Raw genomic sequence first — 20,378 nt, 5'->3', positions numbered from 1 at the left:
TGGTACTTGAAGAGAGGATACCCTTTGTATGTTCACTTTATTAATGGCGAATATACAGGGGGAGACTCTTATTTGCGTATCAAACTCTGACGGGGAAGGTGCTCGGACCCAGCTCCATCTTCAGGACAGAGATGTCAGCTGATGGCAGCCCTTCCCAGGTATGTCCGCACTCCCTGGGCCCAGGCTTCGGCTGTGATGCTGACCCTGGGCTCCTCCTCGGGGGGGAACTCCCCAGAGGCTGTGCTATGCTGGTGGGGGCAGGGAGTGGGGGGGCCTTTTGCACAAGCCTCCTCTTGTCTGCACCGAGTTTAATGGTGGATTGCTTTTTTAAAGATGAGTTATGCATGGACCTGCCCTTTGTCAGTACCGAGTCATATCCAGGAGCATCCCGGTGCAATGTCAAGCTCAGAGACCGACCTTGAAACCAGCCCCTTTCGAGGGTAACACATGAGTGATGGTCGACCACAGAGCACTGGCTTTATTTAGGATGGTCTCAAGCCTGATGAACCAACCCCCACTAGTCTATTCTGGAGGGCTTCCTGGAGGTGGCATCAGCTTTGGGAGAGAGGCTGAGGTTCAGTGTTCAGATGGACATTGTCCTGCTCATGGTCCCTGAGATGAATCTGTAAGAGCTATTTCTTTTTGTGATTTGTGGTCCATGTCCTGCCTTGGAGACAGTGTCCTCCATAGGAACTGCCGGGCTCTGGGGAAGAGCCACGGGAGCCCATCCCCCTGGGCCAGGTACGTGAACATGGGAAGGTCAGAGGGACGTGCTTCCATCTCAGTGTTTGCCTTCCAGTTCTCTAACAGCCTGCATTTTGTTCACCCCTAGGACGATGGCTGGGAGAAGAGAGCTCCGGCTCTGTTTGCCGAGACAGTTCTTGGGCCATGTGACTGTTGGCTTTGCCCTGCTTGCCATGGGGGTGAGCTGGCCCTGGGGCCAGCCTCGGGGAAGGAGTACTGCGGCAGCCCCCATCAGGAGCAGATATCGTCTGAGAGAGGTGAGCACCTCACCCGGGGGGTGAGTCAGGTCCCCTGTTGGCCCGTAGCCTTCACTTGCTGCTCTTTCCGTGGGGGCCGTCTCAGGGAAGACGCCACCCTGGGGAACTGGTTGTGGGCGTGTGTTCTCCATTACTCTGTGGTATGTGGGGTTTGACTCCTTTTCCATAGAAACTGTCCTAGCATGGCTTCCTGGGCATGATGCCAACCTCCAGGAGGGTGTTGGGGAGGGGGTTGATTCTGGGAATGACATCGATATCTATGCCTCTGTGGGAGGTATGATGGGGTGGTGACCACAGGGCCTTTGCTTTATCTACGATAAAAATATGCCCGGTCCCCTTGCCCTCAGTGCGCAGTGCGTTATCAGGAGAACTTCCTGGAGGAGGTGCTCATGCTCATTCCACTCCTGGTGTCGTTTTGCAGAAATCGAGAGGCTGAGCTCTGTGTGTGCACTCAAAGGCTGTGGGGTTGATCTCCTTCTCAGGAACAAGTCCTGAGCCGGAGTGATTCCTGGACATGATGCCGATTGCAGTGAAGGGGTGCTGGCGTCTCCGCCCCTCCCTGGGCTCCGTGGGATGGGGAGCTGACCGACGGGCACACACCTGGCAGGAGGTGTTTGCCCGCGGGTCTGCCGATCTGCATGTCCTGCCCCTCCCTAGGACGGACCCCAGGAGACGAGGCCAGGCCTGTGAACCATAGCGATGGACCTGCCCCTTGCTACTGTTTGGTACTTAAAGCGAGGTTGCCCTTTGTATATTCGGTTTATTGACATAGAATATACAAGGGCAAGCTCTCTGTGAGTATCAAACCTTGTCTGGGAGTCTTCTTGGACCCAGCCGCACTCAGCGAGCAAGGCGGTATGTGTGTGCATGACTGCGTGTCATTTGCTGTGTGACAAATTGCTCACGGGTCACCACTCTTCGGAGGGGACTTCACGGGTGCGTGGCCCAGGCAATGTCACCTGTCCCTGTGACGTGTGGGTGGGTCAGGACGCATGCGCTGTGTGTGTGGTTGGGTCCTGAGAGGGCCAGGTCAGCGTTGGTGCGGGGCGGTGTTTGTCGTCTCTGCTGTGATTCGGTCCGCGAGCCTGCACGCTTCTGCTTGGTGCGTGTGCCCTGGTCCACTAACCCACAGCGTCTAATTCATCCCCAGGACTGCGCCTTGAAGACGGACCAAGTCCTCCCAAGGCAGTGGCTTTCTTTTCCGTGCTAACCTTTGGTACTTGGAGAGTGGTTATCCCTGTCCTGTTCGTTTTACTCATGTCGAATCGTACAGGGTCATCCACTTTTTCAGTATCAAGAGCGCAGACCGTAGAGTTCGATTTCCTGTGTTTGGATCCCGCCTCTGACACTTACTAACCATGCAACATTGGGCAAGATCTCATCGCGCTGTGCCTGCTGCCTCGCCTGTCCAAGGGGGGTCGCGGGGGCTGCTGGGGGCTGACGGAGTGAAGGCTTGTACGTGGCTTAGAGTAGAGCCTGGCGCTTGGCGCTTCATGAGTTGTAGCTGTGATGCTTACGTGCCGTGACCTCGGTGGTGGTGGTGGTGGTGGTACGTTCCCTCCTTGGAGTTGTGGAGCAAGGTCGAGATGTGGACATCAAGCCCTCCCTCAGGTATGTGACTGGATTGTCGAGACCAGAGTGGGTGCCGTATTCGTGCTGGGGGCCCCTGAGGCCCTTCTCGTGGTGGCGCTCGGAAACATGGCCGGATACGGTGGGGCCGGCAGGGCAAGCGAGAATGTTCTCCGTGTCAGGGGGACAGCCCTTGGGTTCTTGACCGCCGCTGTCCTCCTCTGAAGGCCTCTTGGGTGTGGACGCCAAGTGGTGCGAGGCGCGGGTTCAGGGAGCTCGTCTCCCCAGTGCTGAATGAGAGGCTGTCCGAGGTGCACGCGGCATGCGTGCGTGCGCGCGTGGTGTGTTCCTGCGTGTGAGCGCGTGGGCGTGTGTGCGCGTGCCTGGGTCTGCTGAGTCAGTCCCTGTCCAGCCCTGAGCCAGAGACCTGGAGGTGCCGGTGTCCTGTCTGCGCTGTTTCATACTTGAGGAGAAACGATCCTTGGTGTGTTCGCTCTGTTCGTGACACATCATACGAGGACAGTTTCTTTTTGAGTATCAATTCCTGCCTCCCAGACTCCCTGGACTCCACGGCCGGTCCCATACAGGGCCGCGGGCGGCACCCCTCCCCAGGGCTCGTGCCGGAAGAGCGGCTCGTGGTGAGGGCCCTGGAGGCAGGGTCGCGCTCAGCCAGGGCCCGGCGGGCTCCTCGGTGCTGCTGCCGACTTGCGTTGGTCATGTCCGGTGTTAGGCAGGCACGGCATTTAAGGCTCGTCAGTCCTGCTTCTGGGACCTGAAGCCAACCTCAGGGACAGGTCGTCATGTCGGTCCCCTTCCCCTGCCTGAGGATGTGACTGGTCCCCAAGCGTGTGCCTGACTCTCGGTGTGTGAAGCTGACCTGCTAACCCTTATTGTCTGGACCGCCCGGGAAGAATTTTCTGGAAGGGACGCCGACTTTGGAGAAGATGCCAAGCTCTTCTGGATGGTGCAGTTCTTTGGTGCTTAAAGAATGGTTGTCCGTAGTATGGTCTCTATATTCATGGTGATTAATATCGGACAACCATTGTTTTAGTATCCAAATTTGCGTCAAAAGTTCTCTCAAGCACAGTGCTGACTTCAGCAGGAGGACGTCGACCCCTGCCCTACCGTGGAGCATGACTGTTCTGAAGATCTAGAATAACTAGTTCAGTGACCCCAGGATGCAAGCCGTCAGTGTGAACTCCTTGCACTAATACCAGCTTTGGGGTGGAGATACAGTGTGGGTGTTTGGGGCAACTTGGAAGACGTTCACCTAATTATTCAGCTGTCTTTATCTTCTTGTTCTTAAATACTAGCCGTGAGGAGTCCCTCGGAGAGATGCTGCTTCCAGGCATCTCTCTAGGTACGTAGGTGGTGGGCTGGGGCACCTGCGTCCCACGTCCCCAGGTCTTTGGCATATATCCTGAGCACGGAGGACCTCCTAGGGGAGGCGCAAACATTCAACACCGTGTGTTTCCTGCCACTCCTACCCCTTCGTGCTCCCGAGCGGCTGTGTAGTGAAAGTTCTGTGTGTTCTCGGCCACAGGCCTTCTTTTGCACCCACTTTATCTTAGAGTCTCAGATGCAACAGACTTTGAGAATAAGACACTGGGGTCAGCGGCCCCTCTGGGTGTGTGTGTGTGTGTGTGTGTGTGTGTGAGTGTGCGTGTTCGTGTATGTGTGAAGCATTAGCTGGAACAGTGTCCCTCACACTAGAAAATGCTTCTAAGATTTTCATCACCTAGGGATCTTGTTAAAAGGCAGATTCTGATTCAGGGACCAAGATTCTGCATTTTTAGCAAGTTCCCAAGTGATGCTAGCGCTGCTGGTCGGTGGACAACACTTGGAACCATTCGGGGCTGGACGTGACGTGCCTTATCTGTGATGTGTGGCCCCCGGACCCCCGCCTTCCTTACGCCATCCATCCCGAGAGAGCTTCCCAGAATCCACACGCCGCTCTTGGGTTTGTGAACAACGGTTATCTGTGACGGGCTCCCTGGACGCGTCAATGTCATGAGATTACTTGTCTTTAGAATCAAATCAGGCCTCAGAGGCTCCTCAGAGACAAGGCTGCGTCAGGGAGAGGCCACGAGTGTCAGCCCAGAGCAGAACCTGTCAGGTCCTGGGTCAGCAGCGTTATTCATGGCTTGGACCCTCTAATTCTGTAATCCTTCCCTTGCAGTCAGTCCGGAGGAGGTGTTCCTGGCACCAAGCCCATCTTGTGGTAGAGACCTTGTCTCGGGATCGGTGACACTCCATTTTATCAGAAGAGGTATGTCTATGACATACGTTCATCTGCTGACCACTCCTTGTCATCCAATCCCATCTGCCCGGAATCCCTGGAGGAAGGCCTCTTGTTGCTTTGTTTCGCGTAGAATCTGCTTCGGAAGTCTTTGGGAGGATGGCTTGGACTTTGGGGTTTGGATGGTGGTGTCAGGGCCAAGCGTAGGTCCTGGGACCCAGGCGTGGGAGCGGACGGCTGAGGCTGGTCCTTGTGCTTTCTTCACAGGCTGTGAACGCCTTGCTCCCTGACTTTCGGGATTCAGCTCGTCCTGAGAATTTTCCAGAGACAAAGGCACCGGTGGGGAAGAGGCCATGGTTTTCGTGTCAGAGCTATTCAGGGATATTTGAGGAGAGGTTATCCGTGTTCTGTTCGCTTCTTTCATCATGAATAATACATGGTTAACCTCTTTTTGAATATCAAACTGTGCCTCGGAGGGCCGCCCGCACAGGAGACGTGAGCGTGTGTGCTTCTGGTGTGTGATGGGTGCCGGGGCCCAGCCTGAGCTCCGTGAGGCATGCTTCCTGGAAGGGAGGCCGGCGGGGGGACGAGCCCGGGTGGCTTTGCCGTGTTTTTGCAGTGAACTTGCTGTGTTTTTTGATTTGTACAAAGTCGGCCCCATTTCGATGCCGACCTGCCTTGGAGTGAGGGTGTGATGCAAGGTCCGCTCCAGAGACGGGACCTCCGTGTCCACATGACCGCAGGGCGGCTCGGGGTGCCTGGCCAGTGAGCCTGCTCCTGGGGGTGGAGCTCTGCCTGGCCCCCAGCCTCCCGACCCAGCCCTTTGTAGGCTGGCTTCCCGGAGGCCGTGCTGGCCCCCGGATACACTGTGGTGTCCACCCCACTGGGATCTTCAAGGAGAAGTCACTTCTTTCGAGACTTCTCTGAGGGCAATCTGTTTCAAGGGTCAGATCCCACCCCGGCTGGCTCCCTGAACTCAGGGCCCCCGTTTCTCCAGGTATGTGAAAGGGAGGCTGACTTCCGCTGTCCGCTTGCGGGTCTCTGTGAAGTCACGGACCCTACTGTCTGCTTCCTTTTCAGGTGACTCCCACGAGGCAGCGCCCACAGGCGGGTCTCGAAGAGACCGGCTCTGGGCCGTGTTCCTGTCCCGCGCTCCTGTCCCGCGCTCACGTGAAGGTGCGCGCAGCCGACGGCGCGGCCTCCACAGCTCGGCCCCGGGCCAGCGCCTGCACGCGACCTCCAGCTGGGGAGAACAGCAGTCTCAGCACCCCCCTGGTTGTAGGGGTGGGGGGCTGACCCAGACCCCAACTTTGGTGGAGGGTCACCTGCGCCCCAGGATCTCACCGATACTGAGGGTGACATCTGGAGCTGCTGCAAAGGCTGCCCCCCCACCCCCCCATCCTGATGCCTCTGTTCCGTCTGTGGTGACCAGCGTGGTCGGGTCTGTGGGTGGCGTGCGTTTAGGATGGAGGCGTGTTAGGATGGCGGCCACACAGTAAGAGGACTGTCAGCCCCTGCCTCAGGTACGTGAATACAGAGTCGACCCTGCCGTGTGTGTTTTTTGGTGAACTTGTTCCTCGTCCACTGACCTAGAGAATTCATTCCACCCTCAGAAGGAGGAGAAGCCCCCGCCCGCAGTGAAGCAGGCTTTGGCGCTGGGACACCCACGTGGTTGTCAGCATTCGGTGCTCGAGGCGCGGCCACGAGGGCGTGGCAGGTGTCGCACCGTGGACCTCATGCTGGTATCGTGGAAGGATGCGTGGAGGTGTCCCACCTGCAGGGAGGGGATCTCTGTCAGCCCCATCACACCGTCCGTGGGTGGAGAGTCAGCATGTGGGGGTCCACGGGCCCCCAGGCCACAGCCTGTCCTTATGGAACTTCGGGGGCCAGGCCGTTTGAGTGCCCAGCTCCCCCCCCACTTGTCACGAAGACAGAGTTTTGGTCTGGGGAGTACTGTATTCATGGTATAGATTACGTGGTCCTTCAGCTCTCAGTATCCATCCTGCCCACGAGGCTGTTCTGGGAAAGTTGCTTGTTGGCAGTGCCAGCCCAGGGTCTAGGCAGAGCTGATCTGGCCTTAGCATTCAGCCCACCTACAGGAGGAGGTGGGGGGTGGGGGGTGCGCGGGGGGCAGACATGGCAGGTCACCCTGCAGTGCTTTCTGTACCATAAACACAGTACACTCTTTCATCCTTCCTGGATAAAATTGCAACTTCACAGAGGAATGATGTCCCCAGGACTTATCGTAGAGCCTGTGCCTTACTTAGGATTAAGCCACATAGCTCCCCTCCCCGTCTCCCGCGGAGACCTTGGACGCTCAGCCTCCGGGGCTGACTGCTGGGGCTTCACCGTGTTTGTGGCGAATCGCATCGGAGCCGCTGTTTTTCAGGACAAAGTGCCACCTGGACATGTGCCCCGACAGGACTGCCGCATGAGGGCAGGGCGTTGTCCATGATAGGGGAGTGGATGGTTGATCAGAGAACATACATTTTATCAGTGATGTATGTCAACTGATCCACAGTCCCTGCCTATCCAGCGACTTCTCGGGACAGACTCCGGGAGAAGAGGGGTGGCTTCCCTTGCCGTGCCAGGACCTGGCCCTTGAAAAGACCTTCTCTTTGCTGGGTTGTCTCTCTTTATGCTGAGTCATATGAGGGAAGGTTTGTGTTTTTAAGTATCGATCTTGCCTGGGAAGAGCTGTTGGTCCCAGCCCCTTCCTGGGGGACAGGAATGCATGGCTGGCCAGAGAGCATGGGCTTGATTCACAACACGTAGCACCCAATTCTCCTAACCCTCAGTCCCCAATTCGTCCTTAGGAGGACTAGCTGGAGGCCAGGCCGACTCTGGTGAAGACACAGTTCAGCCGCGTTAGCCTTCGGTACTTGAAGAGTGGTTATCCCTGCTGTGTTCGCTGTATTTATGACGAATCATACAGGGACATCCAGTTTTTCAGTATCAAATACTGCTTTGGAGGGCCTCCCGGACAGCATTCCGCCTGCGGGGAGGAGGTCTTGGCTTCCATACCCACCCAAGGTATGTACATGGACGGTGGAGCACGGCGCACATGCTTCTTTCATGATGCCCGTCACTCGTCGCACCCATGACCAGAAGCTACTCTGTGCAGACAGTGGCTGTCTGGGGGGGCTGGGCTGTGATCTTCTGGAAGGGGTGTTGGTTTCTGCACCACCCGTCATGAGAGGTTGACCAGTGAGAATCCCACTCACACCGAACACCTGCTGCCTGTTCCAGAAGAACCCAGGCCTCGCTATAAGATGAGTCCCTGGAGACCACGCCAGGGTGAGGATGTGGTAGTGATGCTGGCTGATACCTAATGGGTCATCTTTATTGCATTTGCTCCAAGGCAGACTCTTTCTGAGTGTCAAATCTTGCCCAGAAAGGCTTTCTGGAAGCACTGTCAACTTCGGGGGAGACATGTTGGCTTCATGTCTTTCTGGTGTATGTGGAGAGAGAGTTGAGCAGAGTCTGCTTAAGAGCAGACTCTTTCTGATGGTCTCACTTGCTTCCCTCTCCCGCAAGACCCAGCCCATTCTTACGATGGCCTTGGGGAGGGGTAATCTGCTTTGGCCATGATGCTTTCTCTGTAGGGCTTTCTCTTTTCATCATCAGATTCTCTTGCTACTGGCATAACCACATGGTCCGTGAATTGATCAACCAATGAGGAATGATTCAATCATTCCACAAAAGATTGTGTACATACTGTATTCTAGATGATTCTAGAACTTAGCTATTTCCTCTGAACTGTTGTGTAGAGCAGTGGACAATAGAAAGTCCTTGCTCATTATAGCCTGGTGGGAGAGATGGACAATTAGAAGCCAACTATGGGATATAATTTTGTCCACTGTTGAGTTATTTGGAGAGAAAGAAAGTAGAGTAAGCTCTCAGAGAGAAGCAGAAGTGGGATGGATGATTATGTTTACTACAGGGGTCTGGAAAGTTCTTTCTGGGGAGGGGGAACGAGAACTAAGTGAGAGGGTGGGTCAGATGGCAACCTGAGATCAGAGCGTTTCAGATGGAGGGCATGGTACATGGAAAGCCCTTTGGCATCTTTGAGAGGAAGGACGAAGGCCAGTGGGGCTGGGCTGAGCTATGGAGGAGTGGCCGGCTGAGGTGGGCAGGTTTGGATGTTACTCTGCGTGAGGTGGTGGCGGTGGGAGGGTTCCAGGCGGGGGGGACACAGGATCTGTGTTGAAGAGATTACTCTGACCATGAGAAGACGGAACCTGGTCCTGCTGGTCGAGGGTTGTTTGGGAGAAGGTGGGCGAGGGACTTTTGATAGCATCCTTCTTGGAATTGCTTTCTGGGGTGATGGGTAGTAGAGCCGGGTGGGAAGAGGGCAGGTGGGAATGGAGTAGGGGGTCTCCTGGGATGGTGAAGAGCTTGGTGAGCTCCCTCAGATCCTCCTGAGGGTGCCTCGGGTCCTCGGGCTGGCCAGACTCTCCAGGAGCACCCTGAAGTGGCCATGGGGATCTCTCTGGAACTCCCCCAGTTTGGTGGACCCCATGAGTCGTGAAGGAGCTTGGCTAGTGCCTCCATGTGCTTGATGGATAATCGAGTGTGCTCTGTTGAGAAGTCCAAGGACTCCGTTCAGAAACCCTTGGGTCCACACACGCGTGGAGCACCCTGACCTGTGGCGAGTTCACAATTCGAAGCACAAGCAGCTCCCTCTCCTCGTTTCTAAACCCTGCCCCTGAGGACTCAGGAACACAAATTCAACTCCAGGGAGGGGGGGCTGTGTCAGCACCCCTCCCGGGGAGGTGAGTGGATGGCCCCCCCAACCTCCAGCGTGTTCTGGCGACCCCTGTCAACAGTGTCACTAACACTGTGTCCAATCTGCCCGCAGGACGGCGGCTGGAGGCCACGCCCCCCAGAGAAGAGGAAGGGGACCTCTTGTCTGTCTTGTCTCTGCCTTTCTGTGGTACTTGAAGAGAAGTTGTTCGTGGTGGATTCGCTTTACTTATGACGAATCATTCACGGACAACACTTTTTTCAGTACCAAATGCTACCTCTAAGGACTTCCCGGACACGAGGGCAACCTCAGGGAAGATGTGTTCGTGTTGTCAGCCGTGTGGAGAAGACAAGGATGGAAGGTTGGCCAGGGACACCGAGCTTGACCTAGCTGTAAGTCGTCTGGCCCACTAACCTGAGCATCCGACCCACCCATAGGGGGCCTTCCCCCGGGCCGTGCTAACTCTGGGGACATGGCTGTGCTCTGTCGCCAGCGCCGCCTTACAAGACTCGGAAGAGAGGCTTCCTGGGCCTAAGGCCAATTTCCAGAAGAGATGCTGGTGTGAGCATTGTCCAGGGTGTGTGACTGGTTGACCAGAGGGGCAAGTACTCTGTTCACCCTGTGGGCCACCTAGTCACCAACCCTCAGCACCCACCCCGCCCACCCAGGAGGACGTCTTGGAGGTCCCGCCAACTTTGGGCACACAGCAGCGGACTTGTGGCGGCAGCTGCTCGGTGGACTTGGACAGCCGTGGTCGGGAAAGTGTGTTTGCTTCAAACGCGGTGCCTCGTCCTCGGTAGCCCCCTCATCACGGTCACCACCCAGCCTCCCTGAAGCGCCCCCGGGACGTGATGCTGCCTTCCGATGAGGGACCTGACGCGAGCCGGCCAGCTCCTCTCCAGGGTGCGTACCTGTTCGCCGAGCATGCGTTTCATCCGTGCGGTGAGGCGCCCGGTCCCCTAACCTGCAGCATCCTGTCTCCGCACAGGAGGATCCCGCGGAGGCGAGGCCCGCCCTGGGGAGCAGCCCTGGCACTCTGGGCAGTGCGGCCGCACTGTCAGAGCGGAGGGGCCACCACGATGCGCTGCTTCATGACGGCCATCGAATGGTGTCCCCTCTTGCAGGAAGATTCGCGGGGTCCACCCCGCCTTAGGGTAAGTGCGTCTCGGGTGAGCATGCAATTAAAGTGGTAGTATGTCACTCGGCCCACTACCCAATGTTGTCCCGCCCATCCCCTACAGGGCTCCGGAGAGGGCAGCTGCCCGCGCGGGAGAGGCGATGGATTCTCGCCAGCATTCACTTATGGTACTTGAAGAGAGGCTGGCCGTGATGAATTCGATTCATCAAAGCGAGTCATACACGGCTCTCCTCTCTTTTAGTGTCAGATTCTGCCTCGGAAGGCGTCCTGTGCCAGCGCCGTTTCCCAGGTAAGGTGCCTGGACGGCTGAGCCCACAGCAAGTGCTTTCCTGAGGACGCATGCTACTGACGCACTAACCCATGTCCCGGCCGACCCTAGGGCCACTTCTTGGGGCACCACCGCCTTCAGGATAAGCTAGGGGGGCTGTTGGGATGCCCTAACCTTTCAAAGAACTAACACTGAGATACGCGTGGCGAGCTCCTTTTACTAGCAGACCTGGTGTTGGAGGGGCATCAAGAGGCATCTTTTATGAGTCCGCTCTTGGGATGTAGGAGAAACCAGGAGACGGCCCCTGCAACCCCTGGTTTACTAACCTGCAGCAGCCTCACAGCCTCAGGGAACTGCCCTCGCTCGGGTGATTCCAGGTTTATCACGGAGGCGGTGGCTAATCTGTTTTTGCAAACGTGTGGTCTTTCCAGAGCTCTTGGCTTCGTTGACCATGACCCACACGTGGCTGGCTTCTGTGCACTGTTGAGTGTCGCCTGCATGGGCAGCCGAGCACAGGAAGTGGCATGTTCCTGTGCAACTCATCCCGGGTTAGTGAACCAGGAGTTGGCCGGAGCGCATGGGTTTGACTTGGGGATGGAGACGTTTGGTCCCCTCATCCTCAGTGTCCCGTCCACCCTCAGAGGCCACTCCCATCCAAGCTGCCCAGACCGCGCGGATGCAGGGACGCTGCGAGCAGCGCCGCCTCATGGTGCTCGGAGGGAGGTTGTCCGTGGTGAGTTCGCATTATTTAATGATGCCCAATACACGGTCGATCTCTTTTCGGTACCACATCTCGTCAGGCGTCTTCTTGGAGCTAATGCCAACCTCGGGGAAGCCACACTCCTGTGGGTCCCATGCCAATGTTCTGATCCTGCAGCGGGCCCCCGGGGAATTAGTGGCTAGGTGCCCCTAATGCTCCTTATCCTTGTTCAGTCTGTTCATGGAGGACCTTGCCAATTTGGGGTGAGAAGCATGTCATCTAGGACCCTAAGTGACTGAGGGGGTAGGGGTGTTCATGATGCTTCTGGATTGTTTTTTGTGTTTTAAAGGAAAGTAGACAGCTGCCTTCTCTTTTGGTGTTAAATCTTGTCTTGGAGGGAGGACTCCTTAGATATGCTGGCAAAGTTGGGGAAGGGCATTGGTCTCAGCAGTTTTTCTGGGCTAAGCGAATGGGTGATTCACTACATCTGTTGACCTGGAAACTGTACCAAATTTGAGGACAGAGGGCAGTTCTGCTTTCAATTCCTTGCTTTTTCTTTCCAAAAAGAATAATTATTTTACCATATTGCTGTATTTATGAAAATGACACACGCTTATAATAAAAATTCAAGCAATGTGGAAAAATGTAAATAAAAAGGGGAGAAAATTGCCCAATTCTCTGTGCACCCAGAAATAACCGTCTTCATTGCAGAAATTTCAAAGACCTGTCTGAGCAAATATGCAAATAGAAAAGTCTATTTAGACAAAGAGAAAAATATTTTATAAATATGAGATCACACAGTACCTGATCTTTTTATTAAAAAGGTTAACTCTAATTTTACTCGAATTTAATATAAAAAGTAAGCTGAAGAAAATTGGAAGAATCGATAAAGGTCTCTCACTCTCACAAGAAATATTCATTCCTAAAATATCCCTCTAAAATTAAGGGAAATTCTTGTGTAAAACGTTAACTGGTCGGGATCACTAGTTTTTAATTGTTTCAGTTTCACCCCTAGTTCTGAAATATAAGGAAACCAGCACCCTTACATTTTGACCCACGTCCTGCTTTTTACAATTTCATTTTCCCGTTGGAGGTATTTGCATTTTGTTCTGTAACCACAATTCTTACAGGCGTTTCGTCATAGTTTTATATTTAAATGGATTCTTTACTGACCACCAGTTCTGTTTTGTTTTGCCTTAAGCTGAGCCTCTCTTCCAGACTTTTTCATTTTAATTCATCTCCCAATGGAATGGATTTTATCAGTTCCTTCAGGAATGGCTCATAGACACCACTGCTTAGTACTCGCACGTTTGAGAATCTCTTTCTCTTGCTTTGACACACAAGGGACAGCTTAGCTAGGTATAAAATTCTCAGCCTACTTTTTTTTTTTTTTCTTAGAACTTCGTAGATACTGCTCCACTGTCTGCTACGTTTAGCATTTCACTGGCTCTTTTGACGTGGCTTCTCCACGTAACTCCCGCTTAGCTGGACTGTACAGTCTGGTGGATCTTCATAGACTTTGTTAGGAAGGCTTTGGTGGACTACGTTCTGTGAGGTCTTTCATGTCTGAGAATGTCTGACCGTTGCTTCTATTACCTTTACTTGCTCGTCTGTTTTTTCAGGTGCTCTGTGTGATCCTGTGATTTGTAACTCTTTTAATCAACTTAGTCACTTTAAAGATACTCACTGTTAATTTCTTTCAGCTGGAGGGGTACAGTCCTTCTCTTTGTTGAGTCTGTGGACTCCCGATGATGCTTTTCTTCATGGGTTTTTATAGCTTTTTGTAGTGATATTATCATCAGTGGGGATTACAGTGTTTCTGTTTTGTTCCCTTTGCAGAGGAGTTGTGACATTACAGTTCCGTGTTTGGTTCTGTCTGGCACCCCAAGGCTTTCACCAGGGGGGGACCAGTTTTCCTACTCAATTGTTGGCTTAAAGATTCCCACACCTGACAGCTGGTATAAATCCTCACCACATCTTTGTCCTGGAGCTTCGTTGCTCACAGAAGTCATTCCATCCACAGCCTAGACGGAAGCACACTCTCTTGTCATTTCTCTGGGCCCGTATAGTGTTCTAGTTCTCCTTTCTTGTCCGGATTTTGGCACTTCTTGGGCCCAAGGTCACATCCCCTGTTCTACTTGGACAGTGTGACCACAGACTCTTGGAGTCTCCAATGCAGTGTCCCATTGGTGGCAGGTTGCAAACTTGTCACTCTGAATTAAAGTCTCTCTTCATTGGCAGCACATCGTTTCCCTTCCTTTCACTCCTTTTAACTGTGCATTTATTTATCAGTTGATTTTGGCTGTGGCTGTGTTTTGGTCGTCGTTTCTCCGCCTTCGTGGGGGGGAGGGTTCTCTGTTAGCTCAGTACTAGGATCTAACTCGGTCGCTAGTTTTCTTTCTCAACTCTTCTGAATCATATTATGCCTTCTTGATTCAGAGCTAATTTTTCCTTTGCTTCAAAGATGTCTTCCTCTATTATTTCTATGAGTACTTTTCTATGTATTGGTCTTTTCTTGGGTTTCTTGGATCAGGCAAAAACGGTCTCTGATCTGGCCCCATGCTGCCATTTATCTGGCTGTCTCTTTGTTGTCATTTGCTCTTGTACTTGCCTGTTTAAAATGAATCCTACCTGGATGCCCCCTTCACAGTATCATCTTCCACCTTGGCAGGATGCCTCATTGCAGTGCCAGCTTCTGAGATGGGCGCGGAGTCAGTACCATCTGCTAGGTATGTGAATTTACTTTTAACAATGGAAGATTTATTTTTTGATCAGACGTCTACTGGACTATTAACCCTAAATGTGCAATTTATCCTCAGGGAGACTTCCTGGAAGTTAAGACCACCTTTGGAGATGAGGCCATCATTCTGAGGTCAGTGTCACACCGTGCATGCTATAATAACGTTTGTATCCCATGCTATCATTTTTTTTTTTTAACAATCAGTATTGCCAAGTCAGCTTCCTTGGGGAGAACTCCAGCTTTGGAGGGCTTCCTGGACACAAGGCTATGTGAAGAAAGGATCCGTGCTGTCGGTTGTGATGCTGATGTGAGACGGGGAAGTGTTCCTTGCTGTGATCAGCACAGTGACTTCTCATGCACTTGACCTTTCACATTCAAATCCCCCGGAAGTGCTTCTGAGCTACCGCGCCAAGCACAGTGGTGTTGACATCTGGGCTACTTCAGGGTCTAGGATGGGACGACTGAACATGGCGGGTCTACTTCCCTGCATGGCTCTCCGTCTGCTAACTTTCAGTGTTCGCTCTGACCTTACGGGAACTTCCTGGAGAAGAGGAATTGGCAACTGGTTGGCACTCATATGCGGTACTCGAAGTTAGGTTATCCATGTTGCCTTCGCTTTATTTATGCGAATCATACATGGTTCACCTATTTTTCAGTACCAAAGCCTGCTGTGGAGGGGGCTGTTTGGGGCAGGGTCCCACTTTAAGGGGAGACCTCGGTGTCCATTCCTCTCCGGGGTCAGTGGAGGTGGGGGGAAGAGGGGACCATGGGCCAGAGCTGACTACAGGGTGTGTACCGTCCTGACGCAGTGTGCCCTGCTCCTAACCGCCTGTGTGTTCCATCCGTGGCAAGATTCGTGGAGGCGGTGCCAACAGGTCTTCCGTGATGCACTCGCTTTATTTTTTGACAGATCGTGCATGGCTGATGCTTTTTTAAGTATCAAAGTTAGGCTTCAGGCACCCTGGGGGGATGCCAGCTTCAGGAACTGGAGTCGTGTGCACACACTTGACTGGATGGTCTGGAGCACGTGTGTGTCTCCCCGTGTGTGTGTGTGCCCCCGTGTCCACACCCCTCTGGGGTTACCACGTACGCACGATGCCAGTTCCCGAAAAGGTGGTAGTCTTGTCGTAGAGTCTCTCTGTGTTTGACAGGAAGTCATCCCTTCACGTGTAACAGGTGATGCCCCGCAGCCCGTCCCTCCCCGCATGGCTTCCTGGAGGGGGCGCTCATTTCAAGTAAGGTTTAGTGGGTCTGCACACTGTGGCGGGGCCGGCTGAGCGGGGCTAGCCGCAGAGCGTGCATCCTCCTCACATCGGTGTCACCGGCGTCCTCACTCCATACCCCTTGCGTCCTCAGGCCTGCTGTCTGGGACATGCCGGAAGCCAGCGCCCTAGTCAGGTACTCGAATGGAGGTTGTCCATGGTGTGTTCATTTTATTTATGATGAGTATTACATGGCCAATCTCCTTTCAGTACTAAATTCTTCTTGGGAAAACTCCACAAAGGCGCGTTGCACCCGGTGCCCGTCCACGGTAAGGAGACGGAGCGTGTACCCGCGACGAGTGCTTTATGTGTGACTTGTCACCCGGCCCAGAATTCCCAGGAGTGACGCTGACCTTGTAGGGGCGACCGTGGTTTTCTGGTCCCTGTTACTCCCCCTTCCTTGGAGACTCACTAGTGAAGAAAGCTTGTTTGGTAAGCCTCTGTCCTGTATGAAATCATCTTGAACATGGGACACATTCTAGCGGAGGGGACCGTTGGGCCATTCCAACAGCCTGGCTGTGTGGAAGGCACACGCTTTACGTGCGCATTGTGTTACGACCCCTTCGAGTGTCCTAGTCCTCAGGGTGACCTCTGGGAAGCAAAGCCGGCCCTGGGGAGGTGGGGCTGGGGGTGGGGATTTCTTGGGTCATGAGAATCGAGGTATTTGAAGACAGGTTTCCACGGCATGATTTGTTTATTTCTGGTGCAAGATAAGAATCATTCGTAGCATGTATGATTTGCCTTGTGTTTACTGGCTTTGGGATCTTGGGCAAGTTACTTAGGCCATCATCTATGTGCCTCAGTTTACCTATCTGTAAAATGGAGACAATGCGTACTCCTAGAGTAGGTGTAAAAACTCGATATAGATGCAGCATGTTCGGACAGCACTTGACGTGTACTGAAGTTGAAAGAGAATTGGCTCTTGGGATGACTGTTACCATCACGTTGCTGTTCTGTCATAGATCTTCCTTAGTGTTCTCTTGCCCCCCAGAATGCCAGCTCTCCGGGGGCAGAAGTTTTGTCTGTTTTGCTTACTGCTGTGTTCTCATTGCATGTGGTAAATGTGATGTTGAATGAATGGGTAGCGGCCGGTTAACACATTTTCTTTATTAAGTGCCTCTCTGAGGCCCTCCTGGAAGGAAGAGGGCGTGAAGGACAGCAGCAAGCCTCTGCTTTCCCGATGGTGCAGCTGGTTCGCCCTCGCCATGCCCCCCCCGCCCCCCCAGGAGGAGTCACCGGTCTTCAGGTCAGTGACCCCGCAGGTTTGGAGGCTGGAGGACTTCGCCATGGCCACAGCACTCCTAGACTATGTTAAATGACTGCCCCTTTCTCTGTTCAATCCCCATGCAGGGACTTCCCAGAGGAGATGGCAGCTTTGAGATGGGACCTTGGTGTCTGCGCCTCTCGGCGGTGAGTGACCAGAGCTGCCTAGACATGGGTCTGACTTGGGATGCGTTGCTCAGAGCCTCCCCCACCCGCTGCTCCCAGCTGAAGCCAGGTCAGGGGGTCACCCAGTGCCATTTGAGCTGGTGCTTGATACCCTCCCGTCCAACAAGACATGTTCTGATTGGGCACGGGAGGCTCCCCGGTGTAGTGCCAGCTCTCCAGACAGTTGGGGCGGGGGGTGGACATGAGCAGCTAGACCCTGAAGGCAGCGCTGCCCTTGGTGAAGAGGCGTCTTGCTGGTGCTCTTGCCCCTGCTGACCTTTGACCCTTGAGCAGAGGTTGCCCTTGGTGAATTCGCTTTATTTATGTTGAATCACACAAAGGCAACTTTTGTTTGAGTATCAAATCCTGCCTGTGATGGCTTCCAGGACCCAGTGGCAAGCTCAGGGTCTACACCTCTCCCCTGAACGAGGGCGGATGGTGTGGGTGTGGACGTCCGCACCTCGCCAGTGGACGAGGCTGGTGTGGATCAGAGAGCACAGGCTCGATTCATAGCGTGGGTCCCCTGGGGCATCGAGGGCTGGTGTCCGGGCTGAATCCGCTCCAGAGCTTACCTGGGACCCTCTTCACGTCACCATTGTGACCACTGACCTCAAAGACATTAGGCCTGCCCGCTTCTCCTCAGGAGGAGTTTTGAGCTTGTGGGTTAGTGAAGAGTTCGCTCTCAGCAGCTGGAGAGGCCGCAGCTTCTCCCTCCCTCCATCTGGCACAAAACCCCTTCTGCCTTCCGTCTGTCTGTCTGTCTGTCTGTCCCTCTGGTTCCTCTCCCTGCGCCACTCCTCACCTCCCTCTCTCTCTCTGTCTCGCCATCCCCCTGCCGACCGGCAGTCTCCGTTTCCTCGTGGGCTAGCGGATGAGCAGAAGCCGTCAGTACTGCCTCCCGTTTGTATTAAATAATAGCGAGGAAAGTAATCAACACAAAATTACACTAAACACAACGGAAAAGGCACAGCGTAAGACATGCTCACTTGTGTACTAATTGGCAGAAGAATCCAATTTTCTCGACAACGTTTCGGCTGCCACATCCGACTTGGGGCCACAGAACGTGGCAGGCGTGGCGGCCCCGAGAGGAAGCGGACGGTGGCGCGCCCAGGCGCAGCCCTGGCGTTCGCAGACAAAGGCACACTGAGGAATCCAATCCCCGTTCACATTTGTAAATGGAAAAGAATTGATCCTAATGGAAATGATTTGGGGGAAAATAGCAAAGGGAAATAAAAGAAATGAAAACAACTCAACAGCATAGCCAGGGAGGCTAAACAGGGAATTTGATTAGTTTAATGAAATTCACTGTGAAAAACATGATTTGTATGAAAATCAATGTTGGCACAATTCTCATTAAGGTGGTTAAATTTGCACATGTGGCGTGCAGTCCATGGGATCAGCAGGAACACGGGGCCCAGGCACAGTGTCCTTTATGCATCTGACCTTTTCTTTCTGTCCCAAGTCTTCCCAGAGAGCTTCCTGAGCAGGCTTGCCGACGCCAGGGGTGACACGCTGGTAACGGGGTGCATGTTGTCACCAGCGTGTGTGCCTTCCCGGTGCTGTGCCTGTCCTGATCTGCTTCCTCTTGGCATCCCTCCATCCCCTTGCGGAGCTCTGGGCGACACGCTGACTCCACAAGTGAGGCAGGAGATCCTTGGTCAGTGGTGACAGTTGTCATCAGTACTCCTGTGGCACACACAGGAAGGCTGGGACCGCCTCAGATAGACTCCTTCCTGAGATCCCAGGGTTGGCACGTCCCACGGCCCCAGGCTGGCTCCACAGACCAGCTGACTGTCACTTGGTCACGGGGGCTGGCCTTGCTCGGGAGGTGGCCCGGGACCTGGTGTTTCTCGGATCCACACCGTTGCCGGGGTTGTCCTTTCCTGGCATGATGCGTTGATAACTGACGCTGTCTGGTGGATCTCTTTCCAGGTCAAGCCCTGCCTTGGAGGGGTCCCGGGAGCCACAGCGCCCGCAGGAGGCGGCCAGCAGCTGGAGCCCTCCGCAGGGTAGGTGCGTGGGTGCAGCCCCAGGACGTGCCCCGAGGGTGTTGATGGTGTGTGTCACCCAGTCCAGCAGCCGCTGCCGCCCAGCCCGTTCTCACGAGCACGTCCGGAGGTGACACCGGCTCTGGGAAAGCACCTCTGAGCCGCAGGTCAGTACCCATGGACAGGGACGCCTCCATGTTATGTCCTCTTTCTTCCGGACAGACCTTGGGTGGCCAGTTCCTTGCTGCAATGGTAGCAAGACCCAAGGGCTTTCTTAACCTGTGCCAACATCAGGGAAAGGATTCTGCTGTCGGTCCCACTCCAAAGTTCACAAAATGGGTGGTGGGCACAGAATCCAGACTCTGCCTGTGGCGTACGTCGTCGGCACCCTGTCCCTCCCTGGCCAGTCCCTCATTTGGGGACGTATCCTGGATCTGATGTCAACTCTGGGAAAAACCAGCGTTCTGATGTCAGAGCTGCTTTGCCTTCTTTTGAAGAGAGATAATGTTTGGCCCATTTGCTTTTTGCTCCCCCCCACCCCTCCCAGCCTTTATTCTTGGTGTTTTGCTTGCTTTGTTTGTGAGGCTAGTCAAATGGTCAGCCAGTTGTTGTTTTTTTTGTATTAAATCGCCCTTTGGAGGACCCTGGGTGGCGACACCTACACGGGGCTAGCGGTGGTGCTGGGGGCACCTTGGGGAGCACAGTGCCAGGCGTTAGCGCCGTGCACACACGCAGTTCCCCATGGAGGGAGGATTTGTGCTGGCGTGGGGCCTGGGGTCACCCTCTCCGGGGTCTGTGAAAGACCTGAGGGCAGGCAGGGTGGTCTCTTCGTCAGCTGTGCGTCAGACCCATCAGCAGATAGCCCTCGCGTAGGACAGTCGGGCAGAAGGGCGCCTGCGATGCCCGTCAGCTCCCCTGGGGAGCCCTCTGGGGTGGCACGCCCATGCAAGGGCACCCTCTTGCCAGCCTGAGATCATCTCCCAGCCCTCGCACTTCGCTTCAGGGAGCAATCTCCGGGTCTGGTTCATGCTGGGGAGGGGATGGAGTGATTGGCCTTGACGGCTGGGGCGGGGGGTCCTGGTAGAGGGCGAGGTTACGGTCCCTGAATGCCCAGCGTTCAGACTGCCCTTGGGGAGGGTCTTCTGGAAGCACAGCCACCTTGAAGCGTCTGCCTTAGTCCAAGCGTCCGAGCCTCTCCATGGTACTCGGGGAGAGGTTACCCGAGCAACTTTGCATCTGGACGACGAATGTTGCTCGGTGAACCCCTTTTCGGTATCAAATTCCACCAGAGAGGCCGA

General features: G+C 54.4%; 1 protein-coding gene across 1 annotated transcript; it reads left to right on the top strand.

Moving 5' to 3' along the window:
• Positions 1–10,230: 10,230 nt before the first annotated feature.
• On the top strand, positions 10,231–15,800 carry LOC130544824 (uncharacterized). The gene is made up of 5 exons (XM_057318664.1): positions 10,231–10,459; positions 10,545–10,983; positions 11,394–11,695; positions 14,334–14,391; positions 14,482–15,800. The coding sequence occupies exons 2-5, from the start codon at positions 10,751–10,753 to the stop codon at positions 14,531–14,533; spliced, it is 645 nt and encodes a 214-aa protein (XP_057174647.1). The 5' UTR covers positions 10,231–10,459; positions 10,545–10,750; the 3' UTR covers positions 14,534–15,800.
• The last annotated feature ends 4,578 nt before the right edge of the window (positions 15,801–20,378 follow it).

The sequence above is a fragment of the Ursus arctos genome, unplaced genomic scaffold (genome assembly GCF_023065955.2).
Source record: "Ursus arctos isolate Adak ecotype North America unplaced genomic scaffold, UrsArc2.0 scaffold_25, whole genome shotgun sequence".
Taxonomy (NCBI): Eukaryota; Metazoa; Chordata; class Mammalia; order Carnivora; family Ursidae; genus Ursus; species Ursus arctos.
The sequence above is the reverse complement of the archived record's forward strand: the minus strand, read 5'-3'. Positions and strand labels throughout refer to the sequence as shown.